This window comes from Malaclemys terrapin, chromosome 8 (assembly GCF_027887155.1).
Source record: "Malaclemys terrapin pileata isolate rMalTer1 chromosome 8, rMalTer1.hap1, whole genome shotgun sequence".
In the NCBI taxonomy this organism is placed as follows: domain Eukaryota; kingdom Metazoa; phylum Chordata; order Testudines; family Emydidae; genus Malaclemys; species Malaclemys terrapin.
Window position 1 is genome coordinate 68679466 of NC_071512.1, and position 21691 is coordinate 68701156.

The 21691-nt window shown below is 42.7% G+C and overlaps 1 protein-coding gene across 1 annotated transcript in view; it reads left to right on the forward strand.

Annotated features, from left to right (window-relative positions):
• The first annotated feature begins 7800 nt into the window (after nt 1-7800).
• VAV3 (vav guanine nucleotide exchange factor 3) overlaps nt 7801-21691 on the forward strand; it is a 238930-nt gene continuing 225039 nt past the window's right edge. The window contains exon 1 of the mRNA XM_054037316.1: nt 7801-8127. Within this exon, the coding sequence (XP_053893291.1) occupies nt 7924-8127 (204 nt within the window). The 5' untranslated portion in view covers nt 7801-7923. The remainder of the gene's footprint in view (nt 8128-21691) is intronic.

Below are 21691 nucleotides of genomic sequence, written 5' to 3' on the forward strand. Positions count from 1 at the left end.
GTCAAATAGCTCTTGATATAGAGCAGATTTGGGAATATTGGAAAATTTGAACACCTACAAATGAGCTGTTGTGGACAATTTGCAAAATCAGGGAGAACTGGGAAAGTACTGAAAAATAGGAGGAAAGTAAATGTTGTGCAAATCTTCACAAAAGAAAGAAGAGTGATCCTGACAGCTCTGTAACCTCTTTCTCTAGTAAAATAAAGGAACATATAATGATGTGGGAAAAAGCACCAACAGCCATTCTTATTTTCATTACATTGGTGTAAATCTGAGTAACTACACTGAAGTAAATAGATTTACCCTGATTTAACTGGAAATTCTAAATTTGTAAGACTAAATTCTGTCTCCATTTATACTCTGCAACCTCAACATTAGTGAAGTTGCAGGGCATAACAGGCAAAATGAGGGGAATGGAACTATGAGCAGCAAATAATATGGGCTTATAAGAAAAGCAAATAAGGCCAATTAACAATGCTGAGTCTTGCCCAATTATGGTGTTTTTTCGATAAATTACAAAATGATACTTAGCAGTCACAAGCCCCCTTCCTGTCCCGTTTCTTCCCCAAGGGATGTGCAGGGTTAACTGCCTCCAATTCCAGACCAGGCTGCTTGGACAGAGATTGGGCATGGAGCCTATTCCCCTCAGGTTCCCATGTAGTTCCTTCTTCAAAGCCAATTTGCTCAGGATCTGCTTAGGTATGTGTATTTGTGTAAAAAAGTTATTTGAGAGGCAGGAAGTGATACAGTATAGGAATCAAGAAAACACATTTTGGACAACATGGGGAGTCCTCATGGAGTAAAGTCAGAACCTTTAACTTTGTAAAACATTCCAAATTTGCAACAGGGATTTCTAAGATATTTGGGATTTCAATTAGGTATCATTTAAAGAAAACACTTGTTTACCAATGCACGGCTTGATTAAACAGCACTGGAATTTTCCTTCGCATAAAAAGATTTGATCCATCCCAGTAATTAGCTTGCAACAATTTTAGATATGCCATTTAGAAATCAGAGTATCAGATGATACACACTCATTCACATATATTGTTTGTAAATGCAACCCAACATTTATACTGCAATTATATGTGATGTCTCATTGATTCCAACTGGCTGCAGGTGACATGGGGATGTGTGACTCTCGCTTTCTATTTCTTTCTTTCATTTTTTTGGCGTCACTGGTACAATTCTTGTCAATTCATTAACAGGAAATAGCTTGTGGTTACTGTCGAAAACTCATTTTCTTATACCATTTTATGTTAACTTAAAGATAGCAGATAAAAACATCTAATTATAAAACCATGTTTTTTCTGTATTCTTGATCAAATCATTTTCACCCATTCTGATTGGTGATGACATGCAAGTGATCAAAGTGCAATTTGGTAATTTCATCTCCTTTCCATTTTAAATGGAGGAATTAAGTTTTCTATAATTCTACATAGTTGCAAGCATTCAGATTCTGTGCTAGCACATTATATTACAAGCTCATAGCTCTTCCAATTGTTCAGAAAATAAAATAATTCATACATTGCACTGACTAAATAACTTTACAGTACAGTTATTTACTCTCAGACCCATTGACCCAATCCTGAAATGCTAACTAAGGGTCTGAGTCTATGCTGAGAAGTACTTTACCATGCAAATACCCCATTGTGTAATAAGGTAGTACTGAATACAAGGATAGCAGGATTGGAACTGCAAGCAGGACTCCCACTGAAGTTACATCTTCCCCACCAATTATTATTTTGAAAAAACATAATAGCATAGTCACACTGTCACAAATCCTTAAAAAAAGTATGTTCCTTATTTTTTCAAACAAAAATACTTACTGCTAACTTGAAACTTACAAATTGTTAAATTGTATTTCTACTCTGACAAGCTGCTCTGTGAGAATGGCCTTTTTTGCCTTCAGAGCTTTCTGCTCATTAATCATAGCCCACGTTCGAGATGTAAGCCATGGATCTTTCTTCTACCCTCTTTGGAGGCCCACTATTTCCTTTGCTTTCTCAACTACCATCTTCTTCCAGTTTGATGATCTATCTTCCAGATATTCATCAGCCTGGTCCCGTAAAACACTGGAATGGTTGCTGAGTACAATCTGGAATCTGATATACGTTTCTTTGTCCTTGAACTTCTCTATAGCTATAACACTCTTCTTGTCTGTCTTCATGATCATTTTAAGTTTACATTGAAACGTGGCCACTAAAAGATAGTGGTGTGAGCCAACATTGCTCCTCTGCTGACTCTGATATCACTCAAAGATGATGGTTATCTATACCTCTCTGGTTGACAGTCACATTGTCTGGTGATCTCCTTGTAAGCTTGTGAATCCTCTTGTGCTAGAAGAGATCGCCTCATATCTTTGAGATGTTTGTGCCACAGAAATTTAAAAGCCGTTTACCATCATCAGTTCGGATGCCATCCACTGCTGTTCCTATGATTCTTCCCAACCAGTAGAGTCGTTGCTGGTTTGTGCATTGAAGTCACCTATCATCAACTTGATGTCATGGTTAGGCACATCATTCAATATGTGCACGTGCATATTGTTACCTGATGCATTTCTTTGTGCATATACTTGGATTATTGTACACTTGACATATTTTGTTTGCTGCCTGACTACTATTATTCTGTTGTTCAGTGACTTCTAAGACAGCAAGGTCTTTGCTATATTATCTAGCATAATTCCTACACCTCTTTCATGCATTCATCCTTGTGACTATAAGATTGTAGCACCATCTGACACCATCTTGCCACTCCCTGCTCATCTTGTCTCACTGACACCAAGTATGTTCAGATGGTATTTTTTTATTTTTCTTATAACCTGTGCCAGCTTTCCCCTATTTTACAAAGTATGTGCATCCCATGTGTCTACTCTTGTTACAGATTTGATCATCAAGATTTGATATCTCGAAATCTCAGTCTCCTTTTTAATTTCACTAAGATCTATCATAATTGGGTTTTGAGCTCCATCTGTATCTACTATCCTCAAGTTTTGGTTTAACCGACCTATTTCCGTTGCAATAAGGTTTTACCTGAGTGGGTTGCAAATCCAACTGCAACTCCCTTTATCTGGCCTTGGGAAAGGTACTGTTGCTAATAGTGGTTGTGATGAAGTAGGGGATTTTCTTATCTTTTTGTGGTTTTCCAATGGTTTGCATGCAGAGGGAGTGGGACTCAGTGCCCCTGGGTGTTACTGGTTTAACGAGGTGAGGGGAGAGGGAGTTTGTTGTTGCAGAGGACCGGAGAGGGAACTTGGGACCCCAGCCAATGGCCTGGAGGAGGGACACCCCGGCAACTGGTGACCTGACGACCCTCACCAGAGACCCAGCTCAGGAGTCGCAGCCAGTTCTGGCCAGTGAGAGGACAATGGGCTGCGAAGAGAGGACCCCATGACCTAACCAGCCAGTTCCAGCCGGGGGGGGGGGGTGGAGAGGAGAGGAGGTCCAGAGGACCCTATTTACCTGGAAAGAAGACAATGGACAGAGGCGGGGCCTGGGGCCGGTGATATCAGATGCCCAGCTGGGAAGCAGGGGGGCTCTGGGCTGGAGAGGGGGAGCAGGCAGAGCCCACCTAGATGCAGGGCAGACTGGGATGTACTGTGCTGAGGGAGGCCAGGCCTGAGGGTCAGAGGGTTTCCTGTGCTGTGTTCAGTCGCTCAATAAACCCTCCTGTTTTACGCTGACTGAGAGTCATTCTGGTCTAGAGAACAGGGTTGCATCAACCCCTTCGGGGGGGTGGAGGCCCCGGGGGTCCAAAGCGAGGGGACTCCCTAAGGGGGCCCACAGCGAGAGACAGATGTGCCAAGGCTCAGAGAGGTGCGGCTCCAGGAGGTGGAGGGGCCTGACCCTGAGAGAGAGTGGACCCCTGAGAAGGGCTGTCTCACTGAAAGGGGCACCCCCCACGGACCGCACAGGGGCCAAGAGTGGGCACGATCTGTGAGTCCGTGACAGTTGTAGAGTTAATAAATCTGCGTAGTCTGTCGGTCCTTCATCAGTTAAGACTGAGCCGATCACAGCACGTCTTCCAATCTTAATAATAAGCTTCCAATCCAGTAATAATGAGTGAGAGTCAAATGCTGCTCTCAAGTGCACCTGAGCACCCCACTCTCTTCAAATATGCTCTCAGTTACACCTGTGCAATCTCACTATCTTCAATATGATTGCAAAGATAGAGTTTGACCCTACTTACTCTTGGGGCTTTGAGTCATTCAGGGGCATTCCCGTTTGTTTTTTGGTAGGATATACAGCACCAGTCAGTTATGCAAAACGGTGAGGTAACTACAGACCCCCATCTGATACACCTGCACTTATTCGTGTAACTCCTATGATGCCAGTGTAGCTCCTTGCATAAGTAACACCACTCACAAAAGCACTGCTCATTTGTATAAATGTGAAAAGAATTTTATGATTAGCAAAATACAGAAGTCTCTTGTTGTTAAGTTACAGCTTTTTAAAACTCTATTGTCAGGGAAAAAAACATTTTAATTGGTCCATAAGTTATTAAAAAGGTTGGGTGAAGTATTCTGACCTCAAGAAGCAACAGGAGTCAAGATTTTGCCAGAAAGGACATTTGAAAACTGCAGGTGGCATTGGGTTATCTCATATAATCCTGCTGGTGTTTATAACCAAATTAAGATGCTGGAAGAATTTCTGATCCCCTAGATATTGAAGGAAAAAGATAGTTTTTTTTCATTTTATACTAGTGCTTCTTTAAAAGTTTTGTAGTTACAAAACAAGCATATCATTTTAATTAACAGAAACATACTGTTTGCGTCATCTAGTTTGTTGCTTCTGTGAGGAATAAAAGGTACCTTCACAGAAATCCAGAGGAAATGATGACTTTTAAGAAGCAGATCTAGAGAGTACTGTGAACGCTGATGGACATTAGTACTGTTTCTCATAAGAACTTAGTCATAATTCTTGTTCGTTTTATAGTTAAATAAGAATATTTTGGTTGACTGCAACAGTTTAATTTGAATGTTTTATATTCAGATTACCTGTATGTTGGTTGGGAGGTATTACATAGATGTTCATTTTTTCAACAGCATTTAAATTGATCTAATCTGGTTTAGCTGCTGTGTATGATTGACAGCTATGGATGGCCTTCCAGAATATACTGGTAATTTATATTAAAGTTGAGGGTAACTTACTTTCTTAGTATAGAGTAAGAATAATACACGGCTATCAATTTATATCACTTCTATTTCATCTTTGAATTTTTATAGTGCAGTCTCTAATCTTAAAAACCCTCAATTTTTTAAAAATGAGCAATATTTAAAACTAAGCTTATTCAAACACCCTATGTGGCTTCAGTAGTGAAAGTTACAATATGCTATGGGATTTATTAAAGTTCTCTACAGAATTTTTCACATGGCCAATGCATATCATGAGTGACTCATTTATAAGAAACATATGGCCAAATTATGCCCTGGGTTACCTCTGTGCAACCCCAATGAAGCCAGTAGGGTTGAACAGGTGTAACCCAAGGCCAAATTCAGCCTCCAGTGTTTAGTGGTGACATGCAAAGGAAAAAATTGAGTTTGTATCCCTTTTAGGTTCTTTTTGATGTATAAAAGGCAGCCTGAAATATTTCTCTCACTAGTGTCTCTCAATACTAAAGTATTTTTTCTGCTTGTATTTTTAAAATGGAAGTACCAGGATTAGCAACTTTGGCCCAGATCCTCAACGACATTAAGGTACCTAACTCTCATTGATTTCTATGGACATTAGGAGTCTAAATATGTTATGGATCTGGGACTTTGTCCCCTGTTTTTCATGGTGGACTCATTGATTCAGAACCTTGAAAGGCCTTAATTAGGGGGGAGAGTGTTTGAATAATTAAAAAAGGAGAGCTTTCCTCCCCAGGGTGCGTTTATAAAAAAAAAAAAAAACCCACCAAAATAAAAGTTTTAAACATTTTGTATAAAAAAATTACTTCCCTTCTCAGTTTAATGAGCTATTATTCCCTTTGTTTCTGTGTTCTTTCAATCTTACTAGTTCTCCAATCAGCAACAGAGACTTCCAGCGTAGAGAACACCTGAATTTCTAATGTCGGGGGGGGGGGAGAGGGGAAACAAGTCTCAATAAACAAACTTCTAGCATTCTTCATTCATTATATAGAAGCAAAAGGCATAAACCTCACTTCATTTTCCTTGTAGATCACCTTTAAGCTATTCTGTTCTCAAACTACACTGGTTTCAATCGCATTACAGAAATGAAAACAATAGTTACTCTGGCTTGACACCGGCAGAACTGAGCCCAGAGAGCATATGTGCTGGAACTAGGGGTGCTGTGCTTAGGGTTGCCAACTTTCTAATCACACAACAACGAACACCTCAGCCCTGCCCCTTCTCCGAGGCCCTGCCCCTGCTTGCTCCATCCCCCCCCCCCCGTCCCTTTGTCGCTCTCTCCCACCCTCACTCACTTTCGCAGGGCTGGGGCAAGGAATTGGAGTGTGGGAGTATGGGCTCTGGGTGCTGGCTCCGGGTGGAGCCAGAAATGAGGGGTTCAGGATCTGGGAGAGGGCTCCAGGCTGGGACAGGGGGTTGGGATGTGGGGGGGTGAGGACTCTGGCTGGGGGTACGGGCTCTGGGTGGGGCCAGGGATGAGGGATTTGGGGTACAGGAGGGGGCTCTGGGCTGGGGCCAAGGCGTTAGGAGTGCAGAAGGAGGTGCAGGCTCCGGACTCTGGGGTGGGGCTGGGGATGAGGAGTTTGGGCTCTGGGCTAGGGTGCAGGAGGGGGTTTGGGATACGGGGTCCTGGCAGCACTTACTGTGGCTCCCAGGAAGCGGCCGCCAGGTCCCTGCAGCCCCCTGCAGCCCCTAGATGCATGGGTGGCCAGGGAGGCTCCGCGCACTGCCCTCGTGCCTGCAGGCGCCACTCACATAGCTCCCATTGATCATGGTTCCTGGCCAATGGAAGCTGCAGATCCAGTCCTCTGGGTGGGGGCAGCATATGGAGCCTCCCTGGCCCACCCATGCCTCTAAGGGGTGCAGGGACTTTCCAGGAGCTGCGTGGAGATAGGGCAGGCAGGGAGCCTGCCTTAGCCCTGGGCCCCCGCTGCGCTGTTGACTGGACTATTAACAGCACGATTGGCAGTGCTGACCGAAGCTACCAGGATCCCTTTTCCACCCGGCGTTCCGGGTGAAAACTGGATGCTTGGCAACCCTGGCTGTGCTGCCGCCACACTCCCTGGCTTGAAGTGATTTCCATCATATACAGGATTTACAATTTGGTTCAGTGGCTCTCAGCACCCCCACTATTAAAATTGTTCCAGCACCACTGCAGAGAGACTGCTGATCTTAATCAGGACTGCAGGAGCAGTACGTTTCCGTGGAGTTAAAAGGTGCATGGTAATTTTGAGGACCAATCCTAAATTACTGGTGTACCGCCCCACAGGGCCTGATCCTACATTCTTGGTACTGCCCCCCTCTGCCAACGCTCAGGGAAGAAGACTGCTGGGTCCCTACTGTCCCAGTCCACTGGTTCAAGCTGCGCAATGTGCAGGCTTGTAGAAGTTACAAGAAAGTGGCTACATCAGATAAACCTGATCATAACGAGCCCCCCTCTCTCAAACGGGGCTGGAGGAGCCTTTTGCATGGCAGGGGCTTCCAGCTACAGCAGAAGCAGGCAGCACCGACCCCTCCGCAGAGCGCGCACCACTTGTCCAGGGACAATGCGCGCGCACCTGTCCCGAGCCCATCCTCTAGTCTGCGCAGAGGGGGAGGGGGAAGCTCGCACGCAGCCTCTCCAGGCGCCACCGCCCGGCAGCTGCTGCCGCTCGCGCTCTGCAAAGGGCAGGGGCGGACGGAAGAGCCGGAGCGAAGCACTGCGGCAGCGGGGAGCCCCGAGGGCTTCCCTGCCTCTCTGGGTTTGGGGACCGGGCGCTTGTAGCCCGCAGCATCCTCCCCGCCTGGGGCCCGGCATGGAGCCCTGGAAGCAGTGCGCCCAGTGGCTGATCCACTGCAAGGTGCTGCCGCCCAACCATCGAGTGACCTGGCCCACGGCTCAGGTGTTCGACCTGGCGCAGACCCTCCGCGATGGGGTCCTGCTCTGCCAGCTGCTCAACAACCTGCGCAGCCAATCCATCAACCTGAAGGAAATCAACCTCAGGCCTCAGATGTCCCAGGTAAGGGCGCCGCTCCGCAAGGGCTCCCGCTGCCCCCAGCTCGCATCCCCCATTAATCAGCGGCTTAATTTCTTTGCGCAAATGCGGAGATGCTCTAAATAGCCTGCTCGTGTTTTGCTTTCACTTACCCGGTAGCATTTAACTCTAAAGTGTTGGAGGAGAGGATGCACGCGAGGTGAAAGATGCTGTAGGGAGTTAAGTCGTATTGTATGGAGGGGCACATGCCCACCCTCCATGCCCCCTACCGTAGTCACAGCACGTTTTATGAGAAGTACTCAAGCTACTCTGTGTTTACAATAGTTATTGTGAAGTAAGGAGGTATTGAAATGCCTTCTATTTTTTTTAAAAAGCAACAAGCAACCCTCCTAAAACCATACAAAACACAACCCCTCCCCAACATATTTCAGTTTTGTTTTGTTGTCAAATTCTGTCCTGATGACTAGGTCAGCAATTTTAAAATGAACTGTGTCATGTAGAATGAGGAATCTAGGAAGTTGAATTACCATTCTGTATAATTATAATAGCTAGGGGGAAAAAACTCCCAAGAAGACTAACTTGACATAAATCTGCTGCAGCCCTCTGAAGGTTTCTGGGCATGTGATCTAATCACATGCTGCTGTTTTTAGTGTTTCCCCAACCATTCCTCAAAAGACAAGCAAAAAATATAACAAAACCTGTGTGTGAGATTGTTAGGTGTCTGATCTTCATGGAGATCAAAGTTAAAGCTCAGGGTCCCTCTCAGTCAGTCCTGTGTGCCTACGTCTTGGATTACATATTGTATTGGGAACCTCAGAACAGAGAGGCTCCTTCTGGACCTCAGAAGCTGTGATATCCATGCACAAAGCTGTGATAACCTAAGCACATGATTTCAGTTTCGACTGTAAATTTCATGCTTTTTGTCAGATAAAATTGGACCTAATGTTACTTCTTTCACCCCTCTCCCCACTGGTGTTTTTGAATTTCCTTTTCATTTATTTTTGAGAGGCCCCCATCCTATAAGGCATATGATGCAGATGGGGAGCTCCTTTGAAGTCATGGGGGTTTTGCACAGGTGTCTTTTCTCGTGGAACAATTTACAAAGATCAGAGGTCCAGTCACTGAACCTGCAAAAAAGCACATGCCTAATTTTAAGCATGTGAGTAGTCACATTGAGTTAAATATGCAGAAGGTTAATTAGATGGATAAGCTTTTGCAACATCAAGGCCTTGTTTTGTATCCTCCTTTTTGAGTTGTATGAATTATAGTGTTAATCCTGATTTATGGAGCGGTAATAACCATGGTTAAGCTACCTTCCCAATATAAGCCTGATTTTTAGTACACTTTGCTTTTCCTTCTAATCTTCCTGAATCTTTACATCCTGCACCTCAACCCTGGTAGATTTTATCTGAGAAATTGTTTTTTTAATTTTTAAAAAATTAAAAACTGAGCAGTTATAAAGTTATGGTGTTTGGAACTGCAAACACCTGACCTTCAGATTTGAAAAATTTCCTAATGATTTTTTTGTCTCTTGTCTCAAAAGGACTTAGAATTTCTGAAATTGGGCCTGAACCTGCAAATGAGTCTGCTTGGGTGGACTCTGTGTTTCTGTGGAGACTCATGCAGAACTGGGGTTGCACTTTGTTGGCTTTGCTGAAGACCAGTTCCGATTAGTCTTATGGGGGCGATAAAGAGCACTGTTCAAACTAATAATATGAAAAATGTAATCAATATAAACAATTTATAATTAACTGACTTTTTGTTTCTGGTTTTGCTGGATTGACCTGGATAAACGGGTACATAGGGGGGCATGGATTGAAGTGGGAGCATGGGGGAGAATTGTGGTGAGATAGGAATCTGAGAAGAGATATGGAGAGCATGAAGAATAAACAGAGGATGATGGTAGGTCTGAGGACTGAGAGGTACCTGGTGAGGTAGCGTGATGCCATGTTTCCTGTTTTTGAATGGAAGGGGTAGTGGTGAGGATGCGAGTGCATGGAGTGGTAGGCAGGATGGTGGCATTCATAAAGCAGAGAGTAGGGTTCCTCAAGTGCATGGAAGTTGCAAAGGACAGGGAAAGCACAGGGCATGTGTGCAGGAGGAGGCATGAAAGGGTTACAGGAACGGCGTGGGGTGTAATTGTAACTTGTTGTTTTGACCCTGGCATATATTTTTGCAAATTTTAGGGTGGCAAGTTAAGGTTGGTTGATTAAGAGTGATGAGGATTATATGTCTGTGGAGAATTGGTTGGGTCTCTTCACTATTCATTTCCAGCCATTCTTGTGTTTTGTTTTTTAAAGAATTTTTGGTATGAATATATATGTTAGGCCATACCTGAATCATGAGATGATTGTCAAATAATTACAGCTGAGTTGCGGACAAGACATGGAAAATTGTGGAAAAGTAATAGTGGACCTTTATTAATTGTGTTAATTTGGAAACCCAGAGAAGACCTATTTGTTTAAGAAAAATTTGCTGGAACAATATAAACACTCAAGTATTATATTATGCCTGCTAATTTTTTTGATAACCAGACATTTTGCTGCAACTGTATTACAGTCATTAATATCCGGGACTCTGGCCGTCAGCTGTACGGGGCTGACGGCGGGAGCCCTGCCATGTGTGGGGCTGACAGCAGGACCCTGGGCTTCCACTGTCAGCCCCGGGAGGCTGAAGGCCAGGGCTCCTGCTGTCAGCCCTGCACTGTCAGCACTGCGTGGCTGACAAAAAGAATGTCAGTCTTTAATATGGCTATGTAAAATATTAACATTATATTAAAATATTATGAGAAGAGATTCTGAGTACAAGTGGTCTGCATCTAATCTCACTTGATACGCACCAGTAACTTCACTGATGTATACGGAAGTTAAGTAGATGTCTGCTGAAGCGAGAATAGACTTTAACATTTTCTAACATTTTGCAACACTTTCAGAATACCAGAAGGACCTAATAATTTGTAACATTTTACTTTTTTTATTGAAGCTTATTTTAGACTAGTGGGAATGCAATATTGCCACCGAGGTTTAGGAACCTCTCTCATTTCGTGTGTTATTAAACATAGATGCCTGTACAATTAATGTAAATTGGACTATGCTCGCTTGACATATTTAGTCCACAACCACTGGTTGGGGTCAGTTATTTTCTTTCTTTTTATTACACCATTCTTATCTTGGCAAATGCATTTACTGCAAAATATTCTGTAAAAGCCAATAATGCATTATAAAAAAAAATATATCAAGAATAAATTGCAACCAGTCAAAATAAAAACTACACCAGCTGCGTACTGGATGCAAATGTTACAACAGACATTCTAAAATACTTAAATCTTCAAAATCTGAATAGTAGGGGGACACTGTACAGAAGAGGTGGTATTCTGTACCTTTTGTTAAATGACGTAGAGATGGTAGAGGACATGAATTTTAAGTGGAACAAATTCAGATGAAATTCTCTGATAGCACACATTTAGTAACAGTATACGCTAAGTAGGATTTGCTAGATTGGAACAGAGCACTAGTTCATCTACTCTGGCATTCAGCTTCTGGCAGTGACAGTCTTGGAGGGAAGAATTCTTCTTCCTCCAAATCCTGGTTCTCCAACTCATGATATATTTAGCCATTTATGTGTGTGGATGATTCCTTGCTGATCCTTCTAGGCAATCAGTTTTGTGTCCTAATGCATAAGGCCTGGTTGCTATTACTTCCATAACTTGCAAAACTATAAATAATTTACAGATAAACTGTTGGATATAGCTTCATATAATACTCAAATTTCATTATGGATAAAAATATGTAAATATATTCTACTGGGTTTATGAAGAAACCTTTCTAGTTCATTATAACCCACAATATTTTCTGGGTCAGTAACTAATTGGAATCAGCAATGGCTCAGAATTAATACTACTTGTCTAGACCAATGCTAGTTGATTTTACTTCTGAACAATTAAAACTGTAGTAGTTTGATGCTTATTTTTAGCAGACAAAAGCAAAATACCCTCCTGCATTCTTTTTCAGAGAGAACTTTCTGGAGAAAGATACAATGTGTAAAGTATGTATGTGTTTAAAAAAGCAAGATCATTTGGGGATTATTCAGATTCATACCCATTTGGTGAATATTCTCTGTAAATATGAGCCTTCAAATATGATTTAAAATGTTACTTTGATATTTATAATATATTCTTGAAATGAAACCTTGATATCTGTATATTATATATTTGTATAATGTCAGAGATGTGGTAAATGCTTCATAGACAGGTAAGAAGGCTGGGTTTATGGCCCCAAAAACTTACAGTCCAAGGTCCTGATCTGGCAAGCTGCTTTGTGCAGATGGACACTTGCAACTGCTTCAGGCCCACTGACTTGAACTTGACTCTTGCGGGTACAGGGGTTTGTCTATGTGGATCAAAACCTATAAGGGCCTAATCTTGATCCTAGTAAAGATCTTGCTAATTTATGCTAGGTGCTAAGTGCCTCTGCAAAGTGAAGAGAAGCCTCTTCTCCCATTGATTTCCATGAAAGAAGTCAATCAGACCTTTGCAGGAGGCACTTTCCATGTTAGAGAATCATCTCCTGAAAGTTTCAGAAATTATTAAAACCTTGGATATGTTTAAAAATGTATTTAGGTCAGCAATGCATAAATAGAAAATGAAGTGCCTAATCTTGTGAGTTGCTGAGCATTCTAAAAAGGTACTGAGCATCAACTCCCATTGTAGCTTAAGTGAGCTGAAGGTGCTTGGAACCTCTTGGGGAGATACTCAAAATCTTTCATGACTGGGCTGTGTATTTGCAGTGTTTTCAGAAATAATTACACTTGTCGGTAGTCTAATAAATTATCTGCATTATGTAATATCTGTCGTCGGATCTCACAGTGCTTTGTAAACACTAGTTAATTCTCCTATTCCTGTGATGTAGCAAGTGGTATGTTATCCCCACGGGCACTGAGAGGGAAAGTGACAGTGGTAGACTGGGAATTAGAACTTGGGAGGTCCTGGCTCCCAGATGCATACACAGTCCACTAGTGCATATTGCTTTGTAAGCCAAGATGCCTGTGTTAATATTTTGCCTGTATTGTTTGACCCTCATGTGGCTCTTTATGGATATGCATCAAGTATCAGAGGGGTAGCCGTGTTAGTCTGAATCTGTAAAAAGCAACAGAGGGTCCTGTGGCACCTTTAAGACTAACAGAAGTATTGGGAGCATAAGCTTTCGTGGGTAAGAACCTCACTTCTTCAGATGCAAGTGAAGAAGTGAGGTTCTTACCCACGAAAGCTTATGCTCCCAATACTTCTGTTAGTCTTAAAGGTGCTACAGGACCCTCTGTTGCTTTTTATGGATATGCATGTGTCTTTTGTGGAGTAAAACTGGTATTTTCCTGTTCAGTTTTGTCAACTCTCATGGATTTGGCCCCTGCTACAAGCAGAGTGATAATGACATGAAGAATTCTGGTCATCAAACAATTTTTGGGAAACAAAACCATAGAGCAAGACACTGACCTCATAAAATGCCCTGTAGTCTAGTGAAAGGTGCATTAAACTGCAAACCCAAATAGCATGAGTTCTATTCCCAGCTTTTCCTCTGACTGCTGTTGACATTTCTATGTCCTTCACATCATTTATTGTGAACCAAGGTTTCATGCCTTGGGGGGTAGCTATCATTCACCAGTTTCAGAGAGAAGGTAAGTGATAGCTTGCATTGCAGGCAGAGCTGGGAATAGACCCCAGGCCTCTAATATTACAGAGTCAAGTCTCCTCCACTTTGCCACATAATGCTTTCAGAAGGAGCACGGCAAATTAGATCTTTCTGTAACCCACATTAATACAGTGTGGCTCTATGCCACCCTTTAGCAGCTAGACGACATATAGAGATTTATGACTTTGTTCCCATGGTAAGAGAACTTGTTCTTTAGATGACATGGTAGAGACTCTGGTTTTTACATCCAAAGCTCCTGGGTTCAGTCCCCACAGATGACTCAAGTAGGGCTGTTGTTACGTTTGGCTATGATGTCTGTAACTACTAGACCATAATCTGCTGTCAGTGCTAGAAATAGAAACCAAGCATCCTGCTGCCCAAGCATTCCGCTGTTGTGTCACAAACTCGTGTGTGACCCACTGGCAAGGTGTGTGTGGTTTCCCCCTGTATGGGCTGGGCTACATAGAAGATAGCAGCATGTTGTTCTCTCCTACCCAAGTTACTCCTATAACTAAAGTGGAAGTGGTTTGTGCTGTGGATCTGAAGGTTATGGATTCAAACCCCACTGATGACACATGTCGAGGTAAAAAAACACACATGTGTACAAGTCAGTGTAAGGACCCCTGGAGTCATTGATTTGATGGTTTTATATCACAAAGCATTGTATTTAGAAGCAAATTTGGTTATTGTGCAAATGTTTGTTTTACTGTTGCATTTTTATTATTTGTATTTGGTTACAGGGAGTTGTCCCTTTTAAGAATAGTGTTTGGCTGACTGACAGCAATGTGCGGGAGATTTTGTGTGTGTCATGAGAGTGGAAGACCCACTGTGTTCAAGCTCTAAGAAGGCCAGCACTTGATTTAATAAACTTCTCTTTCCAGAAAGTCAGCCTCATTTTTGAAGGACTAACGTTAGTGCTTATGAGGGACTGGAAGTCTTAGGGCATTGCTAATGGGCTATAGAGCCTTTTGCCTGTAGGGCACCAGTGTGAATTGTGCCCAGCTCAGCAGGGATTAAAAGTTGTTCCCATCAATGGATATTTAATAGCCCCTATGGCCTGGTCCACACTAAGCTCCCAGTTCGAACTAAGATACGCAACTTCAGCTACGTGAATAACGTAGCTGAAGTCGAAGTATCTTAGTTCAAACTTAAAGGTACTTACTGCGGGTCCACACGCGGCAGGCAGGCTCCCCCGTCGACTCCGCCTACTCCTCTCGCAGAGCAGGATTACGGGCGTCGACGGCGAGCACTTCTGGGATCGATTTATCGCGTCTAGACAAGACCCGATAAATCGATCCCAGAAGATCGATTGCTGGCCGCCGAACCAGCGGGTAAGTATAGACGTACCCTATGTGAGAGGAGTCTGAAAGGTCTCAGTTCCAGCTCCTATGTCACAAATTCACCACTACGCTTTGCACTAGAATAGAAGCTCTTTGGGACAGAGACTGTCCCTGCTGTGTGTTTGCACAAAGACTGACAATGGGACCCTGTGTTTGAGGGTCCTGTAGCAGGGGCCAAAATCACATTACTTTAAGTTTGCAAGAATTGGCAACAACAGTTGTCATGCGCATACTGGGAGAGGGAGTTCAGAAGACAACAAAAACCACATTTAGTCTTTAAAAAGACTTTTTTTTGCCCATATGTATTTTTGGATTTGACTCATGTGTTTTGAACTTTGATGTTGGTAATAGTGCATACTTTGTGTCGTGTTGCACAGAACAAACAAAGCTGTGCCGTTACAAGCGTGATCCTCACTGTAAAGTAGTGCTGAGCCTTCCTAACAGCCAGAAAGGGGGATAAGAGAGGAACTGTGTTAGTTTAATTACAGAGACCATTGTATGATGCCTTAACATTGTGTTGCAAAAGTTTTCGTGAGATGTCGCATCAATGCACGATGACCTTGAGTCATGAGGATTGCACAACACAAGGTAATGTCGGCGTGTTGCATTGTAACTTTGTGGTAATTCCATTTCATGACAAACTGCTTCCCCAGGGCTGGACTACACTAGTGTAAAGCATAAAAATAGAAATGACCCATAACTCAAAGTTCTAATCATAATGTTTAATCTTAATTGTAACAGATATTGGATAAATTGTCATCAGAAATATGGGCTTTAAAACAAATTAGCTGTGCTGACCTGCATTAGACTATCTTTTTGCAACTTCTATATCTGTGGCACTTTGTAAATTTCATTTTGAAATAGTTTTTGCAAGGAGTTCTGTTAACTTGTGAGAAATTGCTAAACAGGAAAGCGGCAAGTGATGTGCTGCTGGCATCGGAGTTCACTAAAGGGGATGTTTATATAAATTATTTATTTAAAATAACCATTTCCTGTAATCATTTTTAAAACAATAAAATAAATTACGGTTTACTTTGTCTAAATTTTATAAATTTTTACCCCTTATTTTCAAGGGAGTAATTTTTTCATATGATCACCTAAAAATATGGAAGGTTTCAGAGTAACAGCCGTGTTAGTCTGTATCTGCAAAAAGAAGAACAGGAGTACTTGTGGCACCTTAGAGACTAACAAATTTATTAGAGCATAAGCTTTCGTGGACTACAGCCCACTTCTTCGGATGCATATGCATATGCTCTAATAAATTTGTTAGTCTCTAAGGTGCCACAAGTACTCCTGTTCTTCTTTTTTTAAAAATATGGAAGTACATTGTTGTTGTCATTCTGACTCTGAGTTATCTTTAGGTGTAGAAATTAAGATTTAATGAGAAACTTCTTCATGCTTGCGTGGCAATATGTCTGCCAAACTCCCTGTGCAAAGTGATGTGACTATATCCCTTAAATCTTAGGAGGGGACCAAAGGATCTGAATTTTGAAAAAATATAAAATAATTTATAGTAGTCCGTGGCAATGTCCCAGGAGCCAAGATTGTCTGAGCATTTTTATTATAATCTCTTTTAAAATTTGATTTCTCAAGGATTTTGAGCTGTGACAGAGAGTCTTTCAAGATTGGAACTTGGCATACTAGTTATCAGCTCAGGAGAACAATTTTTTTTGTTAACATGAGAAACCCTATTTGATGAACTAATTGGGGATTTAGGAATTTATAAAATCAAAAAGTTCATAAAATTTAACATATCAGAATTACAATATTTATAGTGCATAAATTAATTTATTAATCATCCAATGACAGTGTACATAACTAACAGTAACTAATGTATACTGTGATGTTTCTTTGTTTGATAGAATTGCTTCTTTTCGCTGCTGCCAAATGGATCAGTCTTTTCAAACCTGAACAGCTACTTGAATATTGGGTGAAGGATTGAAGTTACATTCAGTGGCAGAAAAATGACTTTGGCAGCAGAAAAATGATTCAGATAACTGGTTGTTCATAAGATTGATGTTCATAAAATCAGAGTTCTATTGTGTTTTGCACTTGGGTTATTGAGTTATGAGAATGCTAAAAGGGTTATGTTTAGGTGTTAAAGATGCTTTTTCTTTAACTATAAAAACATTTTGTTTAGCTAAAGTTGGAAAATGATTTAATCTTTGATATGAGGTGAGGGGAATAACGAGAGAGAAACAACAATATGAATTAATCAATTTGTAATGTCTGTTGTTGAGCATAAGCAACAATATTTGAGTGATAAAGTGTTTGTAATTCAGATAGCAAGCAGTCCCATTAAACATGCCCAATTAAACAAGTGAATATTTTGATTGGTTTTAGCCCCTGATTCTGCAAACATTTATGCACTTGTTTAACTTTATTTACATGCTTAGTCTCATTGAGGTCAAATTAAATATGTGCATAAGTATTTGCAGAATTGGGGCCTTCATGAAGTAAATAATGTAAATGAAAAAAAATAGAGATTTCCTTGTAAAGAAAATGTAGCTGTAACCTGATCAAATTTTTTTTTTCCAAAAAAAAAAAAAAAAAAAAAAAGAGAGAGAGAGAAAAAAAAAACCACAGGAAGAGTAATAACCTGGCTCTTGGTATGTAACTTTCTGACAAAGTTACCAATTGCACTTACTATTCTAAGAAAGTGAAGGAAATAAAAATGGTCATCAGATCAGTTTCCAAATATCCTTTACTTGATTCCCTTGAAGAGAAACAGGAATATGCACTCGTAACGTTTTTTAGGATTATATTTACATGTTAACTACTTAATTAGTGCTTAATGTAGCAGGGTCATGTTGCAAAGCTCATCTCAGGTACTGCCCTGTGCACCATGTTTAAAGTGCTGCATGTTCTATAGAATATCAGCACTAAATATGCTGCCACTGGTCTCTCACAGAAGCTATAGTGGGTATCAGCAGCAAAGAGTTAAATTAAACATCCAAAAAGGCTTGAGGAAACATTCAGTTGGGGTGGCCTATGTTGTTTTCTGCTGTTTTATGCAGGAGAAAATGAATTATCACCTGCTCTTTTGCTGACAGAGGGTGGGAGTGCTGTGGTGACAGCAGGCAGAGCAAATCCTTGTGAAAAGAGATGGTGGGGGACAGAGAAGAGAGGTAGCAGAAGTAGCAGGCAAGCAGTCAGAAGAAAAGAATGTGAACTAAAGAGGGAATAGGCAGGAAAAGAAGGGAGACAGATCAGAAGGGGCATCAGAGAGCAAGTGAGAGATTGGAAAGAAAAAAGGAAAATCATTTAAGATTCATGCTAAGAAAAATCCATAGAGCCAGATCTTGGATGTCCTGTGTTACTCTTTATGCAGTGATGGTGGCACGTCAAGAAAACTTATGCTCAAATAAATTTGTTAGTCTCCAAGTTGCCACAGGTACTCCTGTTCTTTTTGAGGATACAGACTAACAGGGCTGTGACTCTGAAACCCATTATAACCTGCTGACTGTATTCTAGGAGGTTAATTACCAGGGCAGTAGTATTTGACACCAGGAAAATCTACAGCTATATTGTCTGTGGATTTAAACATCAGAAGGATAAAGGATCTCAGTTTTCTGGCTCCAACCTTTTCCTTTTACTGGAGGTCAGATTAAAACCTGGCAAAGAGGAAATTATGGAAGTAAAGAAGCAAATGGGAAGGTAAAGACAGTAAGGTGACTGGTAGATGAGAAGGAAATATGTGAGTATTGGAAGGGGAAAGAAGGAGAAAAAGAGAGGTGTTTATGGAATATGGAACATTGTCAGATGATGTCAGCATCAGCTTGGTGGTAGGGTGAAAGTGAGTGGCAATGCTGGGAGATGATTAGGGGACCTGGTAATTATAAATTAAATTCCTGGCAACTGACAGAGCTTCATAGGCTTGACTGGCAAGGAAATGAGGAGGGAAGGAATTAGCTAGGGAGTGACAGATAATACATTGGTGAGAGAGAGAAGAAGATTAGGTACATAATTTGAGAGCAAAAGGATAAAATGAAGATGGAGGAGAAAATTGTGAGGGGGCAGAAAAAGAAAAAAGGAGTTAGAAAGATGATGATGTTACCTGCCAGTATCATTTTTGTGTTGAAGTTATGTGGACCACCAAGGAATTCAGGGCAGCCAGGTATCTTATACTGTGGAAAAGGCCACCTAGAACGCTTTCTAATCTGCGCTGCTGTGATGTGCCAGGAAATGGGGAGGCAGCTTGAGATGGGGGGTGTGCTGCAGCCCTTCAAAAGAGCAGGGAAGTTTTTCTCTTGTCCCATGTTTAGATGACTCTGAATACTGAGAGAGTTATTTTATTAGACCACCAGCACTTGTCTCTTATTGGTTCACTGTGGGGATAAAAAATAGCAACCGGTCAATTCCTTTTGAAGTTCTACCTTTACAGTAGTGTTAAAAGTTCATTATTGATTCTGTAAGGAATTACCTTAAATAGGGTTACCATATTTCAACACTGAAAAAAGAGGACACTCCATGGGGGCCCTGGCCCTGCCCCAACTCTGTCCCTTCCCCGCCCCCTTCCCCGCCCCAACCCCACCGCTTCCCCGCCCCCATTCCAACCCCTTCTCCAAAGTCCCTGCCCCAACTCTGCCCCCTCCTCTGAGCACCCCGCATTCCCCCTCCTCCCTCCCGCTCTGATCTTGGTTGGGGGTTGCTAAGTGCTTCCCTGCTCCCCACTCGCCCTGCAGCCTCTGTGACCCCTGCTCCCCACTCGCCCTGCAGTCTCTGTGACCCCCCGCTCCCCCCTTGCCCTGCAGCCTCTGCACCCCCCCTTGCCCTGCAGCCTCTGCACCCCCCGCCCCTGCTGCCTCTGTGACCCTTGCTCCCCGCCTGCCCTGCCCCTGTGCCCCCCTGCCCCTGCAACCTCTGTGCCCCTGCCTGCCCTGCTCCTCCTCACCCTGCAGTCTCTGCGCCCCCTGCCTGCCCTGCTACCCCAGCAGCCTCTGCCTGGCGGGGGCTTTGGATGGCCTGCCTGCCCTGCTACCCCAGCAGCCTCTGCCTGGCGGGGGCTTTGGATGGTCAGCGGCGACCGGGGCAGCGCGGATCCCTGCAGCCCCAGCACACGCTGCACTCCCCGCCCCGCTCTGCAGCCTCCTTCCTGCCGTCGCCGAGCACGTTCCCCGCTGGAAACAGCTCCCACGGCACCGGGTTCCGAGCCGCGCGGGACGACAGGGCCGCAGGAAGGGTCCCCCAGTGGCCGGGGGTCCCCGCCCATGAGGGAAGCCCGAGCTGCTGGCTGGGCCCGGCCTCCCCGTGGTCTTGCGGGCTCGGCTGGGGCGCGTGGTCTGCCCGGCCTGCGGGGGCAGCAGCGGCCCCTCTGCCACCTTCTGCGGCTGCGCCCCACTCCTCCCCCCGCCCGAGCTTGCTACAATGTAGCTGGGGCGGCGGGGCTGTGCCGCGGACCCGGCGGGTCGTGCTGGGGCCGGGCGGACCCTGGCTTATGCCTCCCTATTTCCCCGGACATGTCTGGCTTTTTGAAAATTCCCCCGGACGGGGATTTGAGGACCAAAAAGCTGTGTCCGGGGAAATCCGGACGTATGGTAACCCTACCTTAAATGTACACAACTTACTTGTGTCTGTTCTATGGAATCTAATTACCGTGCTTGTTTCTGTAGCATTCCTATTCACATTCATTTTGATACATTACCAGACTTGGTGACATAAAGAAAACATGACTGTATATCTGCATACTTTGGTTTTTCTTTTGGTGGCAAATTGGCTCTATTTTCTATGCATCCTGGTTGTACTAGGTATCATCTGCAGTTGACTGTTTTGCCCCCTTTTTGCTTCAGTTTGATAGGACAAGTGCCAAAACTTAGAGTTGTGAAATACTATTTTGTTTTCCTCCTACGATTTCTTAGAAAGATGTATAATAGTTTCTAAACTGATAACTTAATAGCAAGGGTATGTCTTTTTATTTTAAGGAAAAAGACATTCTCTCCTATGTAACTGAACACTGTTGAGCCTGACTCAACTTGTAGTTCGGTGGGAATATATAATTTAGAAAAACATTCAGTCAAATACCACATTTATTAAGAACGATAATAACAATCTTGATAGCCTTGCATAGTCAAAAGAATAGTCGCAGAATAATTGTTTGTTTCCATATTCAAAAGTTGGAGTCTTAGACCCCAATCCTGCAAAGGGGTCCATCTATGAGGAATCCTATTGAAATACCCTGCGTGAACGTAAGGGTTGGTGCTAGCAAACAATTTGGAACAATCAACAGGATATTAATACAAAGATTCTAAATTCTTAAGCCATAGACTTTTCTGCACCTGTGAATTTCAATTGTTCTGCATTATGACTTAAACTTGGTTTCTTCCTCTTGTGATTTTATCTGTAAACATTACTTTTATTTGATCATAGCTTTTCTATTTCTCTCTGAACCTAAATACTAATCCTGATTTCACATCTGGATATTTCCATGTCTGTGTTCTTGTCATCACACTGGTGTTTTTGCTACTACAGCTTATTAATGACAATGGAATTCACGAATGATCCTTATTTAAATATAGCTTGCTGCTACCTATTGCTCCACATCAGCACCACTGAGAATAGCATTCC